General features: G+C 42.6%; 3 protein-coding genes across 4 annotated transcripts in view; 2 read left to right on the forward strand and 1 right to left on the reverse strand.

Moving 5' to 3' along the window:
* LOC120420484 (multidrug resistance-associated protein 1-like) lies at nt 1–8,443 on the forward strand. Its single transcript, XM_039583526.2, has 6 exons — nt 1–437; nt 3,566–3,865; nt 3,926–4,587; nt 4,647–7,971; nt 8,030–8,282; nt 8,319–8,443. The coding sequence occupies exons 1-5, from the start codon at nt 402–404 to the stop codon at nt 8,222–8,224; spliced, it is 4,518 nt and encodes a 1,505-aa protein (XP_039439460.1). The 5' UTR covers nt 1–401; the 3' UTR covers nt 8,225–8,282; nt 8,319–8,443.
* LOC120420485 (multidrug resistance-associated protein 1-like) lies at nt 8,397–13,903 on the reverse strand. Its single transcript, XM_039583527.2, has 5 exons — nt 13,736–13,903; nt 13,059–13,358; nt 12,347–13,002; nt 8,977–12,292; nt 8,397–8,917 (listed from the first exon to the last, which is right to left on the reverse strand). Exons 1-5 carry the CDS (start codon nt 13,769–13,771, stop codon nt 8,723–8,725), a joined length of 4,503 nt encoding a protein of 1,500 aa, XP_039439461.1. The 5' UTR covers nt 13,772–13,903; the 3' UTR covers nt 8,397–8,722.
* A 5,780-nt stretch (nt 13,904–19,683) lies between these two features.
* Nucleotides 19,684–22,197, forward strand: part of LOC120420486 (uncharacterized) — a 48,581-nt gene continuing 46,067 nt past the window's right edge. For both annotated transcript variants that reach the window (XM_039583528.2, XM_039583529.2), the window contains exon 1: nt 19,684–21,030. The gene's annotated coding sequence lies outside the window, so the exon portion shown is untranslated. The remainder of the gene's footprint in view (nt 21,031–22,197) is intronic.

Genomic DNA, 22,197 nt, shown 5'->3' on the forward strand with positions numbered 1-22,197 from the left:
AGCTCAGTCAATTGAAGGTAACCGAACTAGGTGGACCGATCTCCCCTCTTCCCAACGAAACTTGTTGTAAAATAATCGCATTGTAGTGGAATTACCGTTCGAACAAAAAAAAATCCTTATCAGTCTCGAAAAGTGATAAGACGAGGTGCGTAGAACCGTGACTTCGCGAGTTTCAGTGCTGATATCGACGATATAATCACATGCCGGAGGTGATTGATTTGTGAATGATTTCGTGGAATAAAGGTGCCAGTCGTTGGAGGACAGCCGGAGAGGCCGCATGGTGTCGTAGTTACAGTGCTGAGAAGTTCGAGTGAATTTAGTCGCGAAAACGGTGGAAAGCTGTGAATTGTTCAACCAGAAAAGCGAAATAACTTGGAAAGTGGATTAACAAGCGGCAACGAATGACGTTCGAGGAGTTTTGTGGGGGTCCCTTTTGGGTAAGTTAGAGTTTGGTATTAGGTATACCGTCTTATGGGGCGAATCGGGACAGCTGCTTTATCATGTTGTGCATGTTGTTGTAAAGCAAATAAGTCGTGTAATGACACAACGTTTTAATATCTTTAATATTTTGAAAAAAAAAGATAAATAACTCTAAAAACTGCTGTCCTGATTCAAACTAAAGTCTCAATTTGCACCAGTTGACAGTAGTAAAGTATTAATCTGATTTTATTTATTTTTTCAATTCAATTCGGTTTATTTGTGAATGATCAAGTTACAATGAGTTCATTTAGGTACATAACAGAGTTTTGGAGTTCCTTTCAGCTGTGTGTTACATCGTAATTCAATCGAAAGTATTATTACTTATAAATATGAAATAGAAGGCAAGAGTAAGAAAAAGTTTTCAAAAAACTTACATAAAGCTAATTTTCAATTAAATTGAATACATTGGGGTATAACCAAGTTTAACGAACATTGATTTCAATGATTTCTCTAAAATGCCCAAATTTGTGATTTGGTGACGAACATAAAAACGCATTTTTTTCCTAATACCGTCAGTGGGGGTGACATTGGGTCTGGGGGGTGAGATTGGGTCAAAGTGATTTTTTACGGATTTTACAATTTTTCAGGTTATTCTCAATGAAACTGAATTCTGTTAAAGGGGTTGTGTAGGGGACATCTTAAGATGACTTCGCTGAAAAAATATCGTTCCAAAAACAAATCTTGTTATTTTGGCAGATGTCTAAAGTTGGGGTACGTTTTTGGCCAAAAATGACCTCTCAAAAAATCATTTTTCTAATATTTTTGTTAAAATTGCTCGAAAACTACCCAAATGTTTGAAAATCTCCACTTCAAACATTGTAGCGTGTCAATACGATTCCCTCGAACAAGAAACGCTGTTGGATGACTTGTTTTTACCATATCGTTGTATTTAAGCATCATTTTAGTTTCATTTGACCCAATGTCACCCCCTCTAAGGGGTGAGATTGGGTCAATTTTCAAACTATTGGCATTTTAGGTAGTGTTCATCAAAATCCACCATATTTTGGGAAAATGTTAGTAAACTATCTAAGAACAAATCTACGTTGAAAGATTTTCGATGTTATTTAAATTGTTTTTGTTATTAAGAAATTTCGAGAGGTGTATCGTTTTTTGACCCATAGTCACCCCCACTGACAGTACCTGATTTAATTTTGATAGCCAAATCTTTAATTATGAGCAGAATATTAGTTCAAAAATTTTATTTGAATTATAATGTTCACTGTTATTTTATTTCTAAGCTGCCTTCAAAAATAACATTGTTGTTTTCAACTCAAGATGACTTTCATAACTGATAAAATAGAAGCAAAATTATGGATAAATTCTTTTATTTTTTTTCTCGTCAGGATATCTAATTTTATTGTCATTTAATGCGTTTTTAAAGAATAAATGAAGCTTATTCCCATTTTACTATAAAATGTGTTCCACTTGATGCTAATGATATATTAACACAAAAGAAAAGCAAAGTAATCCACTTTAACGACCCCCGGGTCTTTTGTGGTCTCTGTTGCAAGTATCTGCTCATTTCTAGGCGTTCAAAGGTTATGTGTGGTGAGTCACCCAAAACCTCTTTTACGCAAATGGACCGACGTTTTACTTCCCCATCCGATAGAAGGCGTGGTCAGGCAAATCTCGTCTCGAAAAATGCCACCGGGTCCTCTGGGATTGAACCCAGGCCATACTGGGGTTCAGAGGCTACCACGCTAACCACTAAACCACCGGACCCGGCTATATATTAATATATTAACACGCTACATTTAAATTCACGAACTTTGTCTGTAGGCTTTATCTTTAAAATTGTTCATGGAACTCGAAAATGCTGTTTTTTCAATTCAAGTTTAAGAGGAAACTTGTGTCAGTTTTGGAATGAAAGTAAGGTTCCTTCAAAGTATGGTGAATAAACATTTCTTGGATTAACTAAGCTTTGAAACGGTGGAACGCATTATAATTCAGTTTTCCTAACATTTTTTTGTAAGTTTAATTAGAAATTAGTTTAGAATTAATCAAGGCTCAAACCTTGCACCTAACTGTAGAAAAAAAACTGGTTCGAGTAGTTAGTTTGCATATCTGCAGCTTTGCTTTGATCAGTTTAACCACATTCGATCAAAAATAATCTTAAGACATTCCTTTAGTTTTTCAAAAGTATTTGTCCACAAAATTTTGCATGTGTTTTTTTTTGTCTATATACTTTTTATTTGTTAGGCGTTGGAAATACCTTAGTCTATGAAATGACTGAAATTTATGATTACTAGAGAAGATGTAACACGCGAGACTTATGCAATACAATGTTATAGCAGCAAATGAAACACATAAAATTAAATATGATTTATAAAAATGTCCTTTGATTCTATTTTCCACAGATGTTTTACACTGTCTCAAACAATTTGAGGAAATAATTTTTCATTTAATTTTTTTTTCAAGATTTTAATGCGATAAACATGTCAAATGAAAACAATTGAAAACGCATTTTCTTGCGTTGTTTTTTTACACATGATATTTAAAATTTGTTAACAAATATTTTGATTTTTTGCAAAATTTCAATGTTTTTTTTTTCAAAAATTGATTGAGTTTTTTTAAACTCATGATTGCAAAGCAACTATACTGTCAAATAATGCATTTAACAAGATTTTTTATCGAAGTGATAATCCATAGCTTTTATTTTTTTGGCCCTGCAGTCAAGAGACATAAACTTTGAAAAATATTTGAAACGGCCTATTATTTCCCCAATCATTTTTGGATGTTTTCCAGAGATGATTGATTTTTCTCAAATAGTTATGATAGTATATGGTTTTAAAACTCAATGTCAACTTATTTGGGCATCTTATTAAAGACGTATTTGCCTGGACTAGTCGCTTCCCGAGTGAATCACGAAAAACAATAAATCATACCGATTAATACTCCGCCAAGGCTTGTCGTACGATGACATGCATCGCGACGCCGCCGTATCGTCATGCCACCAAATATGGTGGTCAGTTTTTCTTTGATAACAATCACAACCGCTCTCTCCCCACATTTTATCAATTTATTTATCAGAACCTGTCGCAATCGATGCATCATACTGACCGAATCTCTTTTCTTATTTCTCTAGGACGACACCCTAACATGGCGCGCCGAAGACGCCGATCTGACCTTCTGCTTCCAGCGCGTTATTCTCCAGTGGGTTCCGTGCTTCTTCCTGTTCGTGTTCACCGCGTACGAAGCGTACCGGATCGCAACCAGCCGGTACCGGGATATTCCATGGAACTGGCTGAACATCACGAAGATTGTCATCAATTGTGCGTTGATGGTGCTGTCCTGGATTGACTTGGGAATGGTCGTGAACTATCACGATCAGAATGGGGTGTTTGATGTGCAGATCGTCGTTGCGGTATTGAATGCTGTGGCTTACGTGAGTTGATCTTTTGCTAAGCTAAGATTACTAGACTAAATTGCTTGAACTTTGTTACAGATTGTCGTTATGATCCTGTACTACTTCTTCCGGAAGTATGGAGTACGAAGCTCAGGAACGGTGTTCATTTTCTGGTTCTTGAAGGCCTTTTTTGGAATTATTCAGATGCGAACCGAAGCAAAGCTCCATCAAGCTCGGGACAATCCGATTGGCTCCGGCGAAACGATCGTCTTCGCCGAGTACCAGTTTGTCAGTTTCACGCTGCAGTACGCGTTTATCTGCTTGATTCTCCTGCTGGAGATTCTACCAGATCAAGCCCCACGCTACAGTGACTACCCAAAACAGAGAAACCCGAATCCGGAACTCAAGTCCAGTTTCTTCGTGAAACTGCTCTACATGTACTTTGACTCGTTCACGTGGACGGGCTTCCGTAAGCCGCTTACCGACGATGACATGTTCGACCTTAACCCGGAGGACACGTCGCGGGAGTTGGTTCCACCGTTCGACAAGTACTGGTACGAGAGCGTCGAGAACGGTCGTCGCAAGCAAATGGCCACCGATAAGAAGGCTGGCAAAGTCAACCCCACGTACAAACCGCACGCGCAGACCAATGGATCCGTGCTGCCGGCCATGGTCAAGGCTTACGGGGGACCATTCTGGTTCGCCGGGCTGCTTCAGCTGGCCATATCGGGACTTCAGTTTGCCTCGCCATACCTAATGCAGTGAGTTGAAGATCTTTAAGTTCAATAACTCGATCACTTACCTTTGATCTGTTTTCTAGGGAACTGATGGGTAACATCGCAATGGACGGACCGTTCTGGATCGGAATGCTGATTACGTTCGCGCTCTTCTTCAACTCGCTGCTGATTGCACTGTTCAACGGACAGTACTTCCGAAAGACCTTCATCGTAGGATTCCGCATCCGAACCGGCTTGATCAGCGCCATCTACCGAAAGGCACTGAGAATCTCCAGCTTCGCCAAGAAAGACACCACGGTGGGTGAAATTGTCAACCTGATGGCGGTCGATGCGCAGCGGTTCTTCGAGTTGACGTCCTACCTGCACGTTCTGTGGTCCGCCCCGATCATCATCGCCGTTTGCATCTTCTTGCTGTACGAGATCCTCGGCGTAGCCGTGTTTGCCGGGTTGGCTGTGATGGTAATCATGATCCCACTGACTGGATTTATTGCTAGTAAGCTTCGCGACCTTCAAGTAGCCCAAATGAAGATCAAAGACGATCGCGTCAAACGGATGAACGAGATCCTCAGCGGTATGAAGGTCCTCAAGCTGTACGCTTGGGAGCCCAGCTTCCAGCAGGACGTCGTAGAAACACGTGGAACCGAAATTGGTATTCTCAAATCGATGGCATACTACGGAGCGGCGACGTTCTTCGTGTGGAGCATGGCTCCATTCCTCGTAACCCTCGCCTCCTTCACAGTTTTCGTACTGATCGACGAGAACAACGTGCTCGACCCGCAAACCGCCTTCGTTTCGCTTGCCCTGTTCAACATCCTTCGCTTCCCGCTGGCCATGTTCCCGATGATGATCACGTTCGCAATGCAGGCCTGGGTTTCGATCCAACGTATCAACAAGTTTATGAACAGTGAAGAGCTCGACCCGAACAACGTGACGCACAACCGAAGCGATGACGCGATCGCTATCAAGGACGGAACCTTCTCCTGGGGCGACGAAACACCAACGCTGAAGAACATCAACCTAACCTTGGCGAAGGGAAAGCTGTCAGCAATCGTCGGAAGTGTCGGAACGGGAAAGAGTTCGCTGATTTCGGCGCTGCTCGGTGAGATGGAGAAGATCAAGGGAACGATCAACACTGACGGATCGATCGCGTTCGTGCCGCAGCAGGCTTGGATTCAGAATGCTACTCTGAAGGAGAACATCCTCTTTGGAAGAGCTTTCAATGCTCAGAAGTACGATCAAGTGCTCGAGTGTTGTGCGTTGAAACCGGATCTGGAGATGCTACCGGGTGGGGATAGCACGGAGATCGGCGAGAAGGGTATCAACTTGTCGGGAGGACAGAAGCAGCGCGTTGCGCTGGCAAGAGCCGTCTATGCTGATGCCGAGATTTACCTGTTTGACGATCCGTTGAGCGCGGTTGACGCCCACGTTGGAAAGCACATATTTGAGAAGGTGATTGGACCGCAGGGAATGTTGGTTGGACGCTCGAGATTGTTGGTAACGCACGGTATTTCCTTCCTGCCTCACGTGGAGGAGATTTTCGTCATCAAGGACGGAGAGATCTCCGAGAGTGGTTCGTACCAGCAGCTGCTGGATCAGAAGGGAGCCTTTTCGGAGTTCCTCACGCAGCACATTCAAGAGCTGGACGAAGAAGACGAGGAGTTGGCGATCATTCAAGAAACGCTGCAAGATGAACAGTCACGCCACGTGGTTCAGCGGGCCATGTCAACACGGTCGAAGGGATCGAACGGAAGTGGTGGAAGTATGCGCAAGAAGAAGTTGAGCAGACAAGAGTCCCGGAATAGTAATAAGGTGGAGACTCCGGCAGCGCAGGTAAAGGGAGCGACATTGATCGAGAAGGAAGAGTCTGCAACTGGAGCGGTTGACTTTGCTGTGTATATCAAGTACTTCAAAGCAATTGGATGGAATCTGGCGTTCTGGTCAATCTTCTTCAGCGTCATAAATCAAGCATCCGCTATATACGGAAGCGTATGGTTGACAAACTGGTCCGAGGATCCGGAAGCAGCGACGGATCCTTCCGTCAGAGACATGTACCTCGGAGTGTACGGTGGACTTGGAGGAGTCCAATCGTTCGCACTTCTGATTGCTTCCATTACACTAGCCCTCGGATGCCTCAAAGCAGCCAACAAGATGCACAACAACCTTCTGGAAAGCACCATGCGCATGCCGATGTCCTTCTTCGACACAACCCCGCAAGGTCGTATCATGAACCGCTTCTCGAAGGACGTGGACGTAGCGGACAACACGCTGCCCCAATCAATCCGTATGTGGCTCATGATGTTCTTCAACGTAATTGGAGTGTTCATCGTCATTGCTGTGTCCACGCCGATCTTTCTGGCGGTCGTTCCCGTGTTTATGCTTATTTACTACGCAGTCCAGAAGTTCTACATCGCTACCTCGCGTCAACTCAAGCGACTCGAGTCCGTCACCAGGAGTCCGATCTATTCCCACTTTGGCGAAAGCATCACCGGACAGTCGACGATCCGCGCCTACGGCGAGCAAGATCGCTTCAAGCAGGAGTCTGAGAAGCGCGTCGATTACAACCAGCTGATGTCCTACCCGAGTATCATCGCGAACCGATGGCTGGCGATCCGGCTGGAGATTGTCGGCGCCCTGGTGGTGTTCTTCGCTGCTTTGTTTGCCATGCTGAGTCGAGAGACCATCGGAGCCGCCATGGTTGGACTGTCGATCACGTATGCGCTGCAGATTTCGGCCGTGTTAAGCTTTTTGGTACGGATGACCGCTGAAGTTGAGACGAACATCGTTGCGGTCGAGCGACTCGAGGAGTACACGGTGCTGCCGAGGGAAGCAGAGTGGCAGGTTGGAACGGTCGACAAAGCGTGGCCGATTGATGGTAATGTCGATTTCAACAACTACAAGATTCGCTACCGGGAAGGGCTGGACCTGGTTATCAGGGGGATCTCGTTGAGTGTTAAGGGTGGAGAGAAGATTGGAATCGTGGGAAGAACCGGAGCCGGCAAGTCCAGCTTGACACTGGGTTTGTTCAGAATTGTGGAAGCCGCTGGTGGAGAGATTGTCATTGATGGGTTGGACATATCCAAGATGGGACTGCATCAGCTGAGAAGTCGTCTCACGATTATCCCGCAGGATCCGGTGCTGTTCTCGGGAAATCTCCGTATGAACGTTGATCCGTTCAAGGACTATTCTGACGATCAGGTGTGGAAGGCGCTTGAGTTGTCCCACTTGAAGAGCTTCGTCAAGGGACTTCCAGCTGGTCTGGATCACGAAATTGCGGAGAATGGAGAGAATTTGTCCGTAGGACAACGACAGCTGATCTGCTTGGCTCGAGCTATCCTTCGAAAAACTAAGGTGCTGATTCTGGATGAAGCCACCGCTGCAGTCGATCTGGAAACCGACGATTTAATTCAGGTACTAACCTCAATAATATCTTAATGTCAATGATTCCTAATCAATTTTCCTTTCTCAGAAAACAATTCGCTCGGAGTTTGCCGACTGTACGATCCTGACGATCGCCCATCGCCTCAACACCATCATCGACTCGGACCGGGTGCTGGTGCTGGACAAGGGACTGGTGGCGGAGTGTGATAATCCGCAAAAGCTGCTCGCCGACAAGAGTACCATCTTCTACGGCATGGCCAAGAATGCCGGCATCGTTAACTAGACCGCTGGAGAGGACACAGCTTGGAGAATCTCATCCGAGATGGCGGACACTCTTGAAGGTTGGTTGAATTACTTGGGAAATACCAGCATTTCAGAGAAATACATTGCGATACGATAGTCCTACAAATACTCTTCATGACGATACCAAAAGGATTCACTACAACTATAGAATAGACGATCACATCACCTATATTTTCATACAATAAAGATTTAAAAGTAATGACTGGTATCAGCTTATTCATTGTTGATGACATTGCCTAAGTATTGCGTTGATTTCCCACGAGACCATTACGAAGCCATTTCCTTGTGGCGCTATCTTACCTCATCGATAAGAGACTTGCAATAAAATCATTAAACCAATAGATAACCAAATATGGAATCAAGTGTCATTTGCACAGTCATCCCTGAATAACGAGGTGATATCTTTAGAGTCATTTAACTTGTTTCCAGCTTTGAATTGAGTTTTATTACCTAATACCACTATAATTCCGGACCCAGTCTAACTTACAATCCCGGCATTCTTCGCCATTCCGTAGAATATTGAGTTCTTGTCCGCTAGCAGAGCCTGTGGTGAGTCACACTCTGCAACCAGTCCCTTGTCCAACACCAGCACTCGGTCCGAGTCGATGATCGTGTTCAAGCGATGAGCGATCGTCAGGATCGTGCAGTCGGCAAACTCCGTACGAATTGTTTTCTGAGGATAGAAGATGCAGTTAGAATTTAGTGGTATTATAAGATTTTTAAGATCATTACCTGAATTAAATCGTCGGTTTCCAGATCGACTGCAGCGGTAGCTTCATCCAGAATCAGCACTTTGGTTTTCCTCAAAACAGCACGAGCTAAGCAGACGAGCTGGCGTTGTCCAACCGACAGGTTCTCTCCATTCTCCGCTACCTCGTGCTCCAATCCCGCCGGAAGTCCCTTCACGAACGTCTTCAAGTGTGATAACTCCAGCGCCTTCCAAACCAGATCATCGGAATAATTCTTGAACGGATCGATATTCATCCGAAGACTTCCCGAGAACAATACCGGATCCTGAGGGATGATCGTCAGGCGACCACGCAACTGATGCAGTCCAATTTTGGAAATGTCGATATCATCGATCACGATTTGACCCCCGGCAGCTTCGACAATCCTGAACAATCCTAACGTCAAGCTTGACTTGCCAGCACCGGTTCTTCCCACGATACCAATCTTCTCCCCACCCTTCACACTCAACGAGATCCCCCTGATCACTAGCTCCAAACCTTCACGGTATCTAATCTGCAAGTCCTTGAACTCTACCCTGCCATCTACCGGCCACTTCTCGTCCACTTTACCCTTTTGCCAGACGTCTTCCCTCGGCAATACCGTGTACTCCTCGAGTCGCTCAACCGCAACGATGTTCGTCTCAACTTCAGCCGTCATCCGTACCATGAAACTCAACGTGGCGGATATCTGCAAAGCGTACGAAATAGACAAGCCAACCGTAGCCGGTCCAATTGTGTCCTTCGCCAACACCGCAAACAAAGCAGCAAACAGCACAACCAAACTTCCCACAATCTCCAACCTAATTCCAAGCCAGCGATTCGCCAAAATCGTCGGATATGAAACCATCTGGTTGTAATCGACCTTGTCCTCGGACTCCCGCGTAAACCTCATCTGCTCGTTGTAAGCCCGGATCGTCGACTGTCCGCTGATGCTCTCCCCAAAGTGCGAATAGATCGGACTACGCGTTACTGACTCCAACCGCTTCAACTGACGCGATGTCGCAATGTACACCTTCTGGATGAAGTAGTAGATGAGCATGAGCGGTGGGACGACCGCTAGGAAGATTGGCGTAGAAATCCCAATCACCACAAACACTCCAATCACGCTGAACAGGAAGTACAGCCACGCCCGGATCGTAGCCGGAAGCACGTTGTCCATCACGTCTACGTCCTTGGAAAATCGATTGATGATTCGGCCAAGTGGAGTCGTGTCGAAGAACGACATCGGCATCTTCATCGAGCTTTCCAAAAGCTTATCGTGCAGCTCTTTGGCCGCCTTCAAGCAGCCCAATCCCAGCGCCACAGAACTGATGAACAGCGCGATCGACTGAATACCTCCAAGAGCTCCGTACACCCCCAGGTACATGTCACGCACCGAGGTGTCCGTAATCGCCTTCGGATCTTCCGACCAGTCCGTCAGCCAAATGCTGGAATACACTCCGCTTCCTTGCGTAATCAGGCTGAAGATGATCGACCACAGACCGAGGGACAAGCCGATGGCTTTGGTGTACTTCAGGTAGACTGCCAGCGTAACGGCTCCCGTTGCGGATTCCTCCTTCTCGATGAGCGTTGATTGATCGACCGTCTTCAATGGTTTCTCCTTATGCATGCTTTGTCTTGATTCTTGCCTGCTGATTCGTTTCCTAGGAGCCTTCTCGTCCGATTGGCTTGAGATCACAGATATGGCACGCTGTACAATCTTTTGCGAAGATTCGTCCGTAAGTGTTTCCTGTAGCAGTTGAATTTCTTCGTCTTCTTCGTCCAAGCTCTGAATGTGTTGTGTCAGGAATTCTGCGAACGCACCCTTCTGATCCAGCAGCTCCTGGTACGAACCACTCTCGGAGATCTCTCCGTCCTTGACCACAAATATCTCCTCGACGAACGGCAAGAAGGATATCCCATGGGTCACCAACAGTCTTGATCGTCCAACCAGCATACCTTCAGGTCCAATCACCTGCTCGAAAATGTGCTTTCCAACGTGGGCGTCAACCGCGCTTAACGGATCATCAAACAGGTAGATATCGGCATCTGCGTAGACTGCTCTTGCCAGAGCAACGCGCTGCTTCTGTCCACCCGACAAATTGATACCCTTTTCACCGATCTCCGTACTGTCCCCACCCGGTAGCATCTCCAGATCAGGCTTCAGCGCACAGCTCTCAATAACTTTGTCGTACTTCTTCTGATCGAATGCCTTCCCAAACAGGATGTTCTCCCTTAGAGTAGCATTCTGAATCCATGCTTGCTGCGGAACGTACGCGATCGTTCCGTCCGTATTGACCGATCCGGACAACTTCTCCATCTCCCCAAGCAGCGCAGAAATCAGTGAACTCTTACCCGTGCCGACACCGCCAACCACCGCGGAGAGTTGACCCTTACGTAACGATAGGTGGATGTTCTTCAGAGTTGGTGTATCTTCACCCCAGGAAAAGGTTCCGTCCTTGATGTACAGCGCATCTTCGCTAGCATGATGCGTCACGTTGTTTGGATCCAACTCTGCACTGTTCATAAACTTGTTGATACGTTTCACCGAGACCCAGGCCTGCATCGCAAATGTGACCATCATGGGTAACCAACCCAGCGGAAAACGTAGAATGTTGAACAGAGCTAGGGAGACGAAGGCGGTTTGCGCATCTAGATGGTTGTTCTCGTCCATCACTACGTACACGGCGAACGAGATTAGGGTCACCAGGAACGGTGCCATCGTAAAGGTAAAGTACACTCCCGCTCCGTAGTACGCCATCTTCTTGAGGATCCCGATTTCTTTATCACGTACCTCCAGGATCGTATCCTGGAAGCTCTTCTCCCACGCGTACAACTTTAGCACCTTGATACCACCCAAAATTTCGTTCATCTTCTTCACGCGATCATCCTTAATCTTCATCTGTTCCACCTGAAGGTCACGCATCTGCGTCGCCAGCACGCCGGTAATTGGAGTCATAACGATCATCACACCCAATCCAGCAAACACCGCTACTCCGAGGATCTCGTACAGCAGGTAGATACAGAGCGCAATAATTAGCGGTCCGGACCACAGTACGTGTAGGTAGGACGTCAACTCAAAGAATCGCTGCGCATCGACCGCCATCAGATTCACGATCTCTCCCACGGTGGTGTCTTTCTTAGCGGAACTGGAGATGCGCAGCGCCTTCCGGTATATTCCACTGATCAACCCGGTACGAATGCGGAACCCGGTTAGGAACGTGTTGTAAAAGTACTGACCATTGAACAGCGCGATCAGCAGCGAAGTCGCGAAGAGTCCAAAAGTGATCATGACACCCTGCCAGCCAGGACCATCGATTGCGATCCATTTCATCAGCTCCCTGAAAGCATGAAATAATGATTTGGGAGTACAATCGAGCTTCTCGAATACCTACTGCATCAGGTAAGGTGACGCGAACTGCAGCAAAGAGATCGCAAGCTGGAACAACCCGGCAAACCAGAACGGTGCTCCGTATGCCTTCACCATCGCCGGAAGCACGGATCCGTTGGTTTGGGCGTGCGATTTGTACTCCATCCCCGTCTTGCCGGCCTTCTTGTCCGCTTGTATCTGCTTCTGGCGACCCTTTTCGACGCTCTCGTACCAGTACTTGTCAAACGGCGGTACCAACTCGCGCGAAGCGTCCTGCGGATTGATGTCGTACATGCTGTCCATGGTGAGCGGATTGCGGAAACCTCTCCAGGTGAACGAGTCAAAGTACGCGAAAAACAGCCGGACGAAGAAGCTGGATCGGAGTTCGGGGTTTGGGTTCTTCGCGTCCGGATAGTCACTGTAGGACGGTTCTTGGTCTGGAAAGAGTTCCATGACCAAAATCAGGCAGATGAACGCGTACTGAATGACGTAGCTGATGTATTGGTACTCCCAAAAGTTGACGGAATCGCTGGACACGTCTCCTCGGAGCTCCTTGTTCTGCAGTTCAGTACGCAGCTGAATGATTCCAAAGAACATTCGCATGAACCAGAAGATGAAGATCGTTCCCGAACTTCGAATCCCGTATCGTCGTTGAGAGAAGAGTAGCGCAAGCATTACTTTCTGAAAAAACGATCTTCTTTTAGTTTCGCGAGAAGTTAGATAACTGTACAACTTACATAAGACACCGCGTTGAGTACGGCAGTCACGATCTGGACGTCGAAGAGACCCTGCTCTTCTTTGAAGGTTACGACCATCCCAAGGTCGATCCAGCTCATGCACATCAACACAAACGTGACCAGCATCTTGGTCAGAATGAACCAATTCCACGGGATGTCACGGAAGCGACTGTTTGAGTACTTGTACGCCTCGTACATCGAGAAGATGAACAGAAACAGGCATGGTATCCATTGAAGAGCTACCCGTTGGAGGCAGAACGTCAAGTCCGGGTTTTCGGCGCTCCATTCCAGCTTACCGTCCTAGTACATAAATAGAAGAAAATTGCTTCATCATTAAGGTTGCACCACCGCGGGGGCCGCCTCGGCAAACAGTCCTCAAGTAGTGTCTACACCCGGGAGCTCTTGTAAACAGCTGTATCACAACTAAACTACTCGCTTATCGAAAATCAATCTTGTGACGCGTGACGGAGATCCAAGCCGCGGTTTGCAAACATGATATCTCTCCGCACAATAGCAGTATAAGTAATATTGGCCTGTCTGACTTGATAAGATAAGGCGGGTGCCTGTTGGAAGTCCATTGATGTTCTGTTGCCAAATTCTACTAAGTGAATCATTGAAGACACGGGGTTTTCCTGATCCCTTGCAGGCACTTTCTCCACCGAAGAAGCGATCATTACCCAGAAGGGACCTCCGCAGAACTCCTCAAAGGACATCGCAAAGTCCTGAGGTAGCGAACTTTAATCCTCCAGGAATTTCACAATCTGCAGCAAAGTCAGCTAATCTTCAGCTCCAAGGACACCAGCACACCATTCAACCGTTATTACAAGGGACGAAAAACCACGCGAGACTAAGCTCGGACCGGGCTTTCGATCGCACTTTTATAGGCAGAGCTGTGTTATCAGAGGAGTTCGGGTTCCCGCTGATATGACCAATAAAGAGGTATTGCTCGGCGATGACGAGTCGGTGGAGCGCGTACGGCATGGCTCACGATTGCGTTGAGAAACGTTTGATATGGTTTATTATTGTTTTTCGATATCAGCTAATCGGGTTAAACGATTATCAGGCAACATCTTCTTCGAAGATCTGCGTAAAGTTGCGAATCTGTTTCGGATTACTGATTATGATGTAATTATTCCCGTCAATCGACTTATTGATGGAAATGGATTGCGCTTGATAAAAGATAACCTAATAATTGGTCGTGGTGATGAAATATGTACAAATGTTTGTAACATACCTTATAATTATTTTAAATTTATTGTTTAAGATTTAACAGATTATTCAAATACTGAACACGGAAAGGAGGTTTACCGCGAAAGTTGCAAAATATTGGCTAAGCTAAACTTGCTAATACAATTACTAAAATACTAATATACTAAAATACTTAAATACTAAAATACTAAAATACTTAAATACTAAAATACTAAAATACTTAAATACTAAAATACTAAAATAATAAAATACTAAAATATTAAAAAACTAAAATACTAAAATACTAAAATACTAAAATACTAAAATACTAAAATACTAAAATACTAAAATACTAAAATACTAAAATACTAAAATACTAAAATACTAAAATACTAAAATACTAAAATACTAAAATACTAAAATACTAAAATACTAAAATACTAAAATACTAAAATACTAAAATACTAAAATACTAAAATACTAAAATACTAAAATACTAAAATACTAAAATACTAAAATACTAAAAAACTAAAATACTAAAATTCTGAAATACTAAAATACTAAAATACTGAAATACTAAAGTACTGTAATAATTAAATACTAAACAGACCCGACTATCCGAAGCCTCGATTATCAAAGTTTCGATTTTCCAAAGTTACGAATATTCGAAGGTTTTTATGGGTCTTCAAATCATGACTAAAAAATTTTTTTTCGTATTTTTATTTTATTTTCTTAAGGCTGGTACAAATTTTATTAAAAGTCTTTGTACCCCCTTTGTAATTTTTGTAATTTTTGTTTTCGTCAAATCTTAATTTTTTTAAAATTAATGACTACTAGTTTAAAATGCATTTTAAAAGACTTTTTCCATGTAAATATTGAAACTATGGCTCGTTATTTCAAAATTTATATTTTTTTTATTTTTTTGCTCGACCCCGGCCAAAGTCGAGGGACAAAAACTTTGAAAATATTTGCATCGGCCTAATTTAAACATAAAAGTTGACCACTATTTTGGGGGTAAAAATCGAAAATAAAAGAACGAAAAAAAAAGGTTTAGTGATTCGATTATCCGAAATTAATTTTTTCAGAGACCTTCGGATAATCGAGTCTGGACTGTACTAAAATACTAAAATAGTAAAAATACTTAAAACACATATGATTTCATTAAATTTGTTACATTTTATTTGCTCTTCCAACGATTTTTCCAAAATTACATTTTTTCCAATTTACAATTTTATGCTTCGTCACATTTAATTATATTTTCGAAGGATGTATTGAATGAAATGAAAACCTTTATCCTTAACTTGCTTATCGTTGAAGCAAAAACAGAGGTTATTTAGACAGAAATGTTTACAAGGCATTGAAGTTCATTTCAAATTGACTTTTTATAGCAAACTCAAACCTTTTTTATTCTGGTTTAAAATTGTAACGCATTTAACGGGTGATTGGCTCATTCAACCTTTTTCGAGCACAAGCTCTATTCCATTGTACAGTACACTCTTTTGGAAAGCTTGGCAATCAACTCGTGAACGAGCTTTGCAGAGAGCAATATCAAAAGCAACAAATCTTAAAATAAAAAGAGAGAACAAACAACCTTAAAAGCTCCTTCTCGCAACCAGCAAAGTGAGAAATATCCAAGTCACGTGTACGCGTTTGATAGCAACATCGTATCAAAATAATAAACAGAGAGGCCATTCAAGTGTGGGGTTTTACATTCAATGCTCACTCTCTCATTCACTCTCTTTTGCTTAATAAAAAGTTTGAGAATGAAAATATGCTCACAGTCGAAGGCTTCCTTATGTACGCGCACACTCTCACAGTAGTGCTCTTGCCGAAAGCGTGAATGAACTCATTACCAAAACAAATAATAAATTGATATAGTGGGCCTTTCCTAGTAAAGTTTCCATATGGTTGCAATTTTTGGGTTAGTAGCGGGCTGGGGAAGTTACGGCGAGCAACTAGTACTACCGTGTGTGTTGTTTGTTTTGGGTACAATCAAGGTTCAAGTAATTTAAGCAATCTGTAAATAAGAGTTAACGGCTTGGAAAAAAATCAACAATGAAAGCTGAATAAAGTCAATTTATTTTCTAATTAACCAATCGAAATATTTTGTTTGAGAAACTAGTGTAACCTTTTTTTGTAGTTTATTATCGATTTAAAAGAATATGTCTTTCTAAAATCACTGAAAATATATAGAAATATGCAAATATTTCCCAAATTTCTATTTAATGTGCCTTAACAGACTCCAAATAGTATATTTTGCCAATAAATACCAACCAATACCAACACAAGTTTCTCATCTAAAATTCTTTAGCTTTTTAAAAATCACCCCGAAACCACGCTAAAATGTACATAAAGATGCACCAAAATAAAACCCGAATACGAATGTGATAATTTAATTGCCCGAATTTCGTATTCGTATTATTTATTTTGATAATTTAACTACTACTTTATTTTCAACCTTTTTGCCCGATTTCACAATATTTTTTTTGGCATTATCAATGCAATTAGATGGTGAAAACAGGTTGCAAAATAAGATTTTTTTAAATAAAATGCCGACATTTATTCAATGTAAGGTGATATAACGTCATGATTCGAATTCCCAGACGCTTCGAAACCCGGACACCTCATCTTGTTTTATCAATTATTTGGATATAAGTTCGCATTATGAATGTCAAAACTGTGTTATTTGATGAATTCTAACATCAATTTTCTTTTAAAGTTTGTTTGAATGCTGTAATTAATGCCAAAACAATTCCATAAAATAAAATAATAAGTTTACCAAAAATGTGAAACATTTCACTGAAATATTTCATAGGCGTCCGATGCACCGGGAAGGCAAAGCAGAAATTTATGGTTTGATTTCCTTAAATTCTAGCAAATTTTTATATAAAATATCGATTGTTTTGATGTTAACAGCTTAATTGAGACCTAAAGAATGCCATTCACTAACATTTCCGTCCGAATTTGTGCGGTTCATAAGCAAAATCGAGTGTCCGGAATTCGAAGCAAAAATTGTCCGGATTTCGAATCAGCTTTTACCAGTGTCCGGGATTCGAAGCACAACAAGTCATTTTAATTTTAAAATTCTGATGAAAAATTATCAGAAAAGACATATTTTGCATGCATTCTCTTAAAACTGGCTGTTTATACTACATCCAATTTGTTACATGATTTTTTGCCAGCTATAACAAAAATGGTATGCTACTAAGTGTCCGGATTTCGAATCATGACGTTATGCGCAATTAGTTAAAATATTCAAACAGTTCAAATATTGGCTAAAAACTTAACATTGATGAGAAGTTAGACGAAAGGCTGCCTCGACTCCAGTTTTTGGAAGCACCTTAAAAGAAAATAGCGTAAGGCTGTTGCAAATAATTTTCAAGTATATTTTGAATTCTAATCATTGCAAAACAACTGGACTGACTGGTGTAAAATGCTTTATAAAACCTTTTTATGCACATAAATTTTGAAAGTAAAAAAAGTAAATCTTTCCCTGTTCCTAAGGGGAACACCCGTGAAGAGTATCGGAGCCGGCATTTAGAAAGCGGATTCAGTGACAGTTCTTTATTTCAACTTAATGTTAACATGTTAAGGTTAATGTTAACATTTCATAGGTTGTCTTCCTAAAGTGTCTTGATAAGGTCCAGTTTGTGACGATACACTACCTTCCCTTTACTAAGCAATCGAATCCAGAAGGGAAAAGATCACCAGTTGTGTTGGTCCGAGCCGGGATTTGAACCCCGATCTACCGCTTACGAGGCGGAAGCGTTACCACTAGGTTACGAGGCTCGGTCATAAATTTTGAAACCATGATTTAAAATTTCTATATTTGTTTATTCCATTATTTTCAAAAATCACAAATTGCAAAGGAATTTTAATGACAATTTGTGAAATTTAAAAAATCAGGATTTTCCGGATCATTTTTTCTGAACAATCTGAATCATCCGAAGGCCTCGCAAACATTTCACTTCGGGTTAACGGATCACCAAAAAGTTTTCTTATTTTTGATTGTTGAACTTACGTATGACAGCTCGACTTCTTTAAAGAAGATTTAAATCTAAGATGGTGGCCAATATGGCGGTATAGAAATATTAAGAAAATGCATTTAGTAATTTTTTATTCAATCAAAATGGGATCACAGAATTCGATTTTGAAGTTAAAAGTCCTATAACATAACCTACAATTTTGACAAAGACAACTCAGATCAGATCAGATCAGAAATCAGAATCAGAAAATACTTTTCAAGATACGGAATTTCAAAAGTTTTCATAGAACTTTGTAGGCCCAGTTTACCCACCAGAATAAGCCCCTGTCTTAAATGTTGAACTGTAACATGTATCAAAAATCGACTCTACCACTGCCACTGATACTGGATTATTTGAATTTATTCAAAGATTTCCTGATAAGAGGTTTTTGGATATTGATCCTTGCACTGTAACTTGGATTTGGCCCGCACTTTTCTCTCGCACTTTTGACAACAAAATTTCCAAAAACTAGGCAACCAGCAGTTGTTTATTTACATTGCCAGTCGCAGTTTCCACCAAACTGGACATTCGCACTTTAAAATTGCGGTTGACAGGTGAGCAACATCGGCTCGCTTTGATCAGTTTTTGAGAAAATTAAAATTTCCCAAGCCAGTTTGACAAGTCGCAATAGTGCGATCGATAGCAATAATTTAGTGCGAAATCCAAGTTAGTGAGAGTTGCGCAATAATGAATAAAACTTTTTAATCTGCTTGAAAAAGCATGAAAAATATTGAACCATTGATTAACCCTTTCAGGCCTGATGGGTCATATATGAAACAAAAATCAAAATTTCCAAAACTAGCCTATAATTTTCGTATGGTCATAAAAGAATCATTTTCCCATCGTTTAATCATTTTTTTTAATTCAGGCCTGAAAGGGTTAAACCTGAACAATCAAAATAATATTTATATTCGAAATATAACACTACAGAATTCTTCATTAAATTTTCAAAAGGTCCTATCTGCCTAGGAAACCCATGACTCATAGTTTGTTTTGAAAATTTATTCTAGAATTACATCTGATATTTATTTTATGACAAATTTAAATAATAAACTTCTGCAACACTTAATAAAATCTACTAGATCAAACACCCATTATTAAAAAAAATAAGCCCAACAAATTTATTGATGTACTAACTGTGCCTGTTATCATCACTATTGACCAGTGCTAGTGCTCAATCGTCACACCCCTCGGTGTCCCATTTACGTGTCCACGTAGAACATTTTCTCTTTATATACACAAAAGTACCTACTCCCGCGTAAAGCACGAGCGCGTGACCGGCTCGCCAAAGAGAGAGCTTTGGTGCTTCCAACGAGAGTGAGAGAAACTTCGCGCTCTCGCGAGAATGTGGCGGAAATTTTCCGCGCGCGATGTCCGAGACTCGAACTCGGTGCCTCTGATTGCGTTGCCGTAAGTTCCAACGATGGCGTTGTAGCGTGCGGACGTGTTTTTCGTTTTCGCGTTCAGTTATCGTTCCCCGTCTGTGCCTTCATTTCGAGCTGTCAACCGGTGTGTGTGAGTGTTGGGACGTCTCCGCCGCCCACCACCACCCTTCTGTGTGTGGAAAATACCCTGTTGCAGAAGAACATGGCGACCGCGGCCACGGCAGTTGTTTGTTTGTTGTTATCTACCCGCAAATGGGCTACGTGTTAATTTTTTTTTGTGTTTTTTCTTCACCTCTTTGGGTTTGTTATTGTGAGTTGGGTTGCGAGGGGCGGTGAACAAGTGTTACAAATTGATAAAAGTTGGGAAAAAGAGCGCGAAATCGCAGCAGGCGATGGGATTTTTGGAGGCACCGTACAAAAAAATTGAATTCAAAATCTAGTGACCTACGTGGTGTTAGAACGGAAGAACCGAGAGCTTTCCATTTCCGCGCGCTCTCGCTTTCACTCTCTCTGTTTCTCTGCGTTTCCTCTCGCATTTCCCGACGTTTCCACCGCTTCATACAGAGTGTGAGAGTGGGTCGAAGTAGGCAACGTCACCAAAACCTGCTTGCGCGCTTTTTCCCGTCGTTGTTCCGTCGTTGTCGCGCTACGCGTTGGAAGTTCTAGTTCCGTTCTACGGCCGAAACTCCGGAAGTTTATACGCTAGAAGCGTTAGCAGCTGTAAAAAGTGAAACGGTTGGCGTTTGGCGAACGTTAGCTGGGGCGGTGAAGGTTAGGGTTCACCTACGGTTCAGGGCAGGCCAAGTTTCCAGTATCCATATGGTAACATTCAAGCGCATCGAAGCAGACCATGGTGGAGCAGTTCAACGGTGCCTAATCAAAGCAAGCCGTGCTGTGTGAAATCATGGAGCGCGTGCTAAGTGACGACCCCCTTGGAATGAGTTCAGTGGATATCAGGGCATGCTGCGCCCGATAAAGGTGCTAAACGGAAACCTAAATAAAGTGAGGATGTGTCGCCAGAGTGATACGGTTTCGGCAGCACCAAACTCATCGAAGCTTTGGGTGCTTAGCAAATAAGGTCAAGTGAGGGAAAAAAACGAAAAAAGTGTACATTCCAGCGCAAGTTTCTACCACAAGAGTAATGGACGCGACGGCAGTTGACGAAGCCATCAACTGTCAGAATAGTGCCTCATCGTAGCTGGCGGACAACAAAAACAAACCGTGGTGTCGACGAGCTCGCTTCAGAGGTGACAATTGAGCGAGGCTAATAACAACAAAAAACGCCACCTAAAGTAAACAAAGCACACGGTGGAGCGAATCTGGGCTGGAGTAGCCGAAATTGCTGGAGGTTTTTGCCTTTTCGCTGACAAACAGGTACGTGTTGGGGTTTGGGCAAACAACAACCGAACAAAAAAAAGAGCTACGCGGCCATTTAACGCAAAAGTGGTGCTGGCCAACAAGCCGTGCTGGAAATCTTTAAAGTCCATAAAATTGTCTCACCTTCTCGGTTGGGAACCTTGGTGAGGGAAGCGTTGTTAGGTTATCTCTTTTTCACTCGAAAATGAGTCATTCTGTGTCAACGTGCTCGCATTTTATACATCAAAACTTTGTGACTTTCAAAACAATATCGAGCCACTTTACGTTAATGTCGGTCCGACAAGCAGAAAACGTTGAGATTTTTTACGGGGTTGTATTGCGTTGCGTAATTCATGAATGAACCAATAACGGCCTAAAACTCTTCTCTTTTCAAGTTCCCTACCCTGTTGACAACCCCCGAAAATTTTGTCACAGCCCCAATATCGCCATCTATTGTTTTGCACGTTGCCATGACAGACAAGAGTTTAGTCACACTTTCGCGTTCATACGTCAACCTGCCGCCTGTCACCCGAGATGGGCTCCGGTCTAGTTTGTCGCGACCGACGTAATACACGGTGACACGGGTGGCATGGCTTGCTTGTGTTGTGACCTGAAAGTGCCCGCTGTTAGATCAGGAAGGGGTTTCAGGGTTGTTGTTTGGGTGTAGGAACGGGAGGGCCTATTCTTTGCTCCGATGGGTGCAACATGTCTGTCATTTTCCTAATCAACGGTGTGCGGAGTCATGGGGAAATTCCAGTGGTTGGCTATGTTCTGAGCCGATGTGTTTGATGTATTTCGAAAATTGTGTGTTCTGAGCGTTCTGAATGCTGATAAAAGAAGAACGCAAGGTTGACGAAGAAAAATATACATTTAATCTTGAGCACAAAAACAATTCAAAATGGGTTTGAATATTCATCAATCTCTCACAATATCTTTTAAGTTTTCATTTATTCAACAGCAAAAGATCGATCTTGCACTAGATTTTTAAACATTGAGCAATTAACGTAATTTGTCAACATTGCTCTTCCACTGAAGTCGGTAATATTTCATCATTCATAAACTACAAGTTTAAAATGTGAGTCACTGCACTGCGAGTCGACACAGTTTAGAGTTGAAATGTTTTGTAAATGTTCCATAATTATTTGTTTTATGGGACTTCGGATAATCGTATTTATGAACATTTTA

Source organism: Culex pipiens, chromosome 2 (genome assembly GCF_016801865.2).
Source record: "Culex pipiens pallens isolate TS chromosome 2, TS_CPP_V2, whole genome shotgun sequence".
Lineage (NCBI taxonomy): Eukaryota > Metazoa > Arthropoda > Insecta > Diptera > Culicidae > Culex > Culex pipiens.

Bases quoted from the DNA above. Each gene is read 5' to 3' on its own strand.
- LOC120420485 (XM_039583527.2), bottom strand. From the start codon at position 13,771: ATGTCCTTTGAGGAGTTCTGCGGAGGTCCCTTCTGG. The intron at 13,003-13,058 runs GTAAGTTGTACA...TCGTTTTTTCAG, and splicing joins TACTCAACGCGGTGTCTTAT to AAAGTAATGCTTGCGCTACT. The intron at 12,293-12,346 runs GTAGGTATTCGA...TCATGCTTTCAG, and splicing joins GCGTCACCTTACCTGATGCA to GGAGCTGATGAAATGGATCG.
- LOC120420484 (XM_039583526.2), top strand. From the start codon at position 402: ATGACGTTCGAGGAGTTTTGTGGGGGTCCCTTTTGG. The intron at 3,866-3,925 runs GTGAGTTGATCT...ACTTTGTTACAG, and splicing joins TATTGAATGCTGTGGCTTAC to ATTGTCGTTATGATCCTGTA. The intron at 7,972-8,029 runs GTACTAACCTCA...TTCCTTTCTCAG, and splicing joins AAACCGACGATTTAATTCAG to AAAACAATTCGCTCGGAGTT.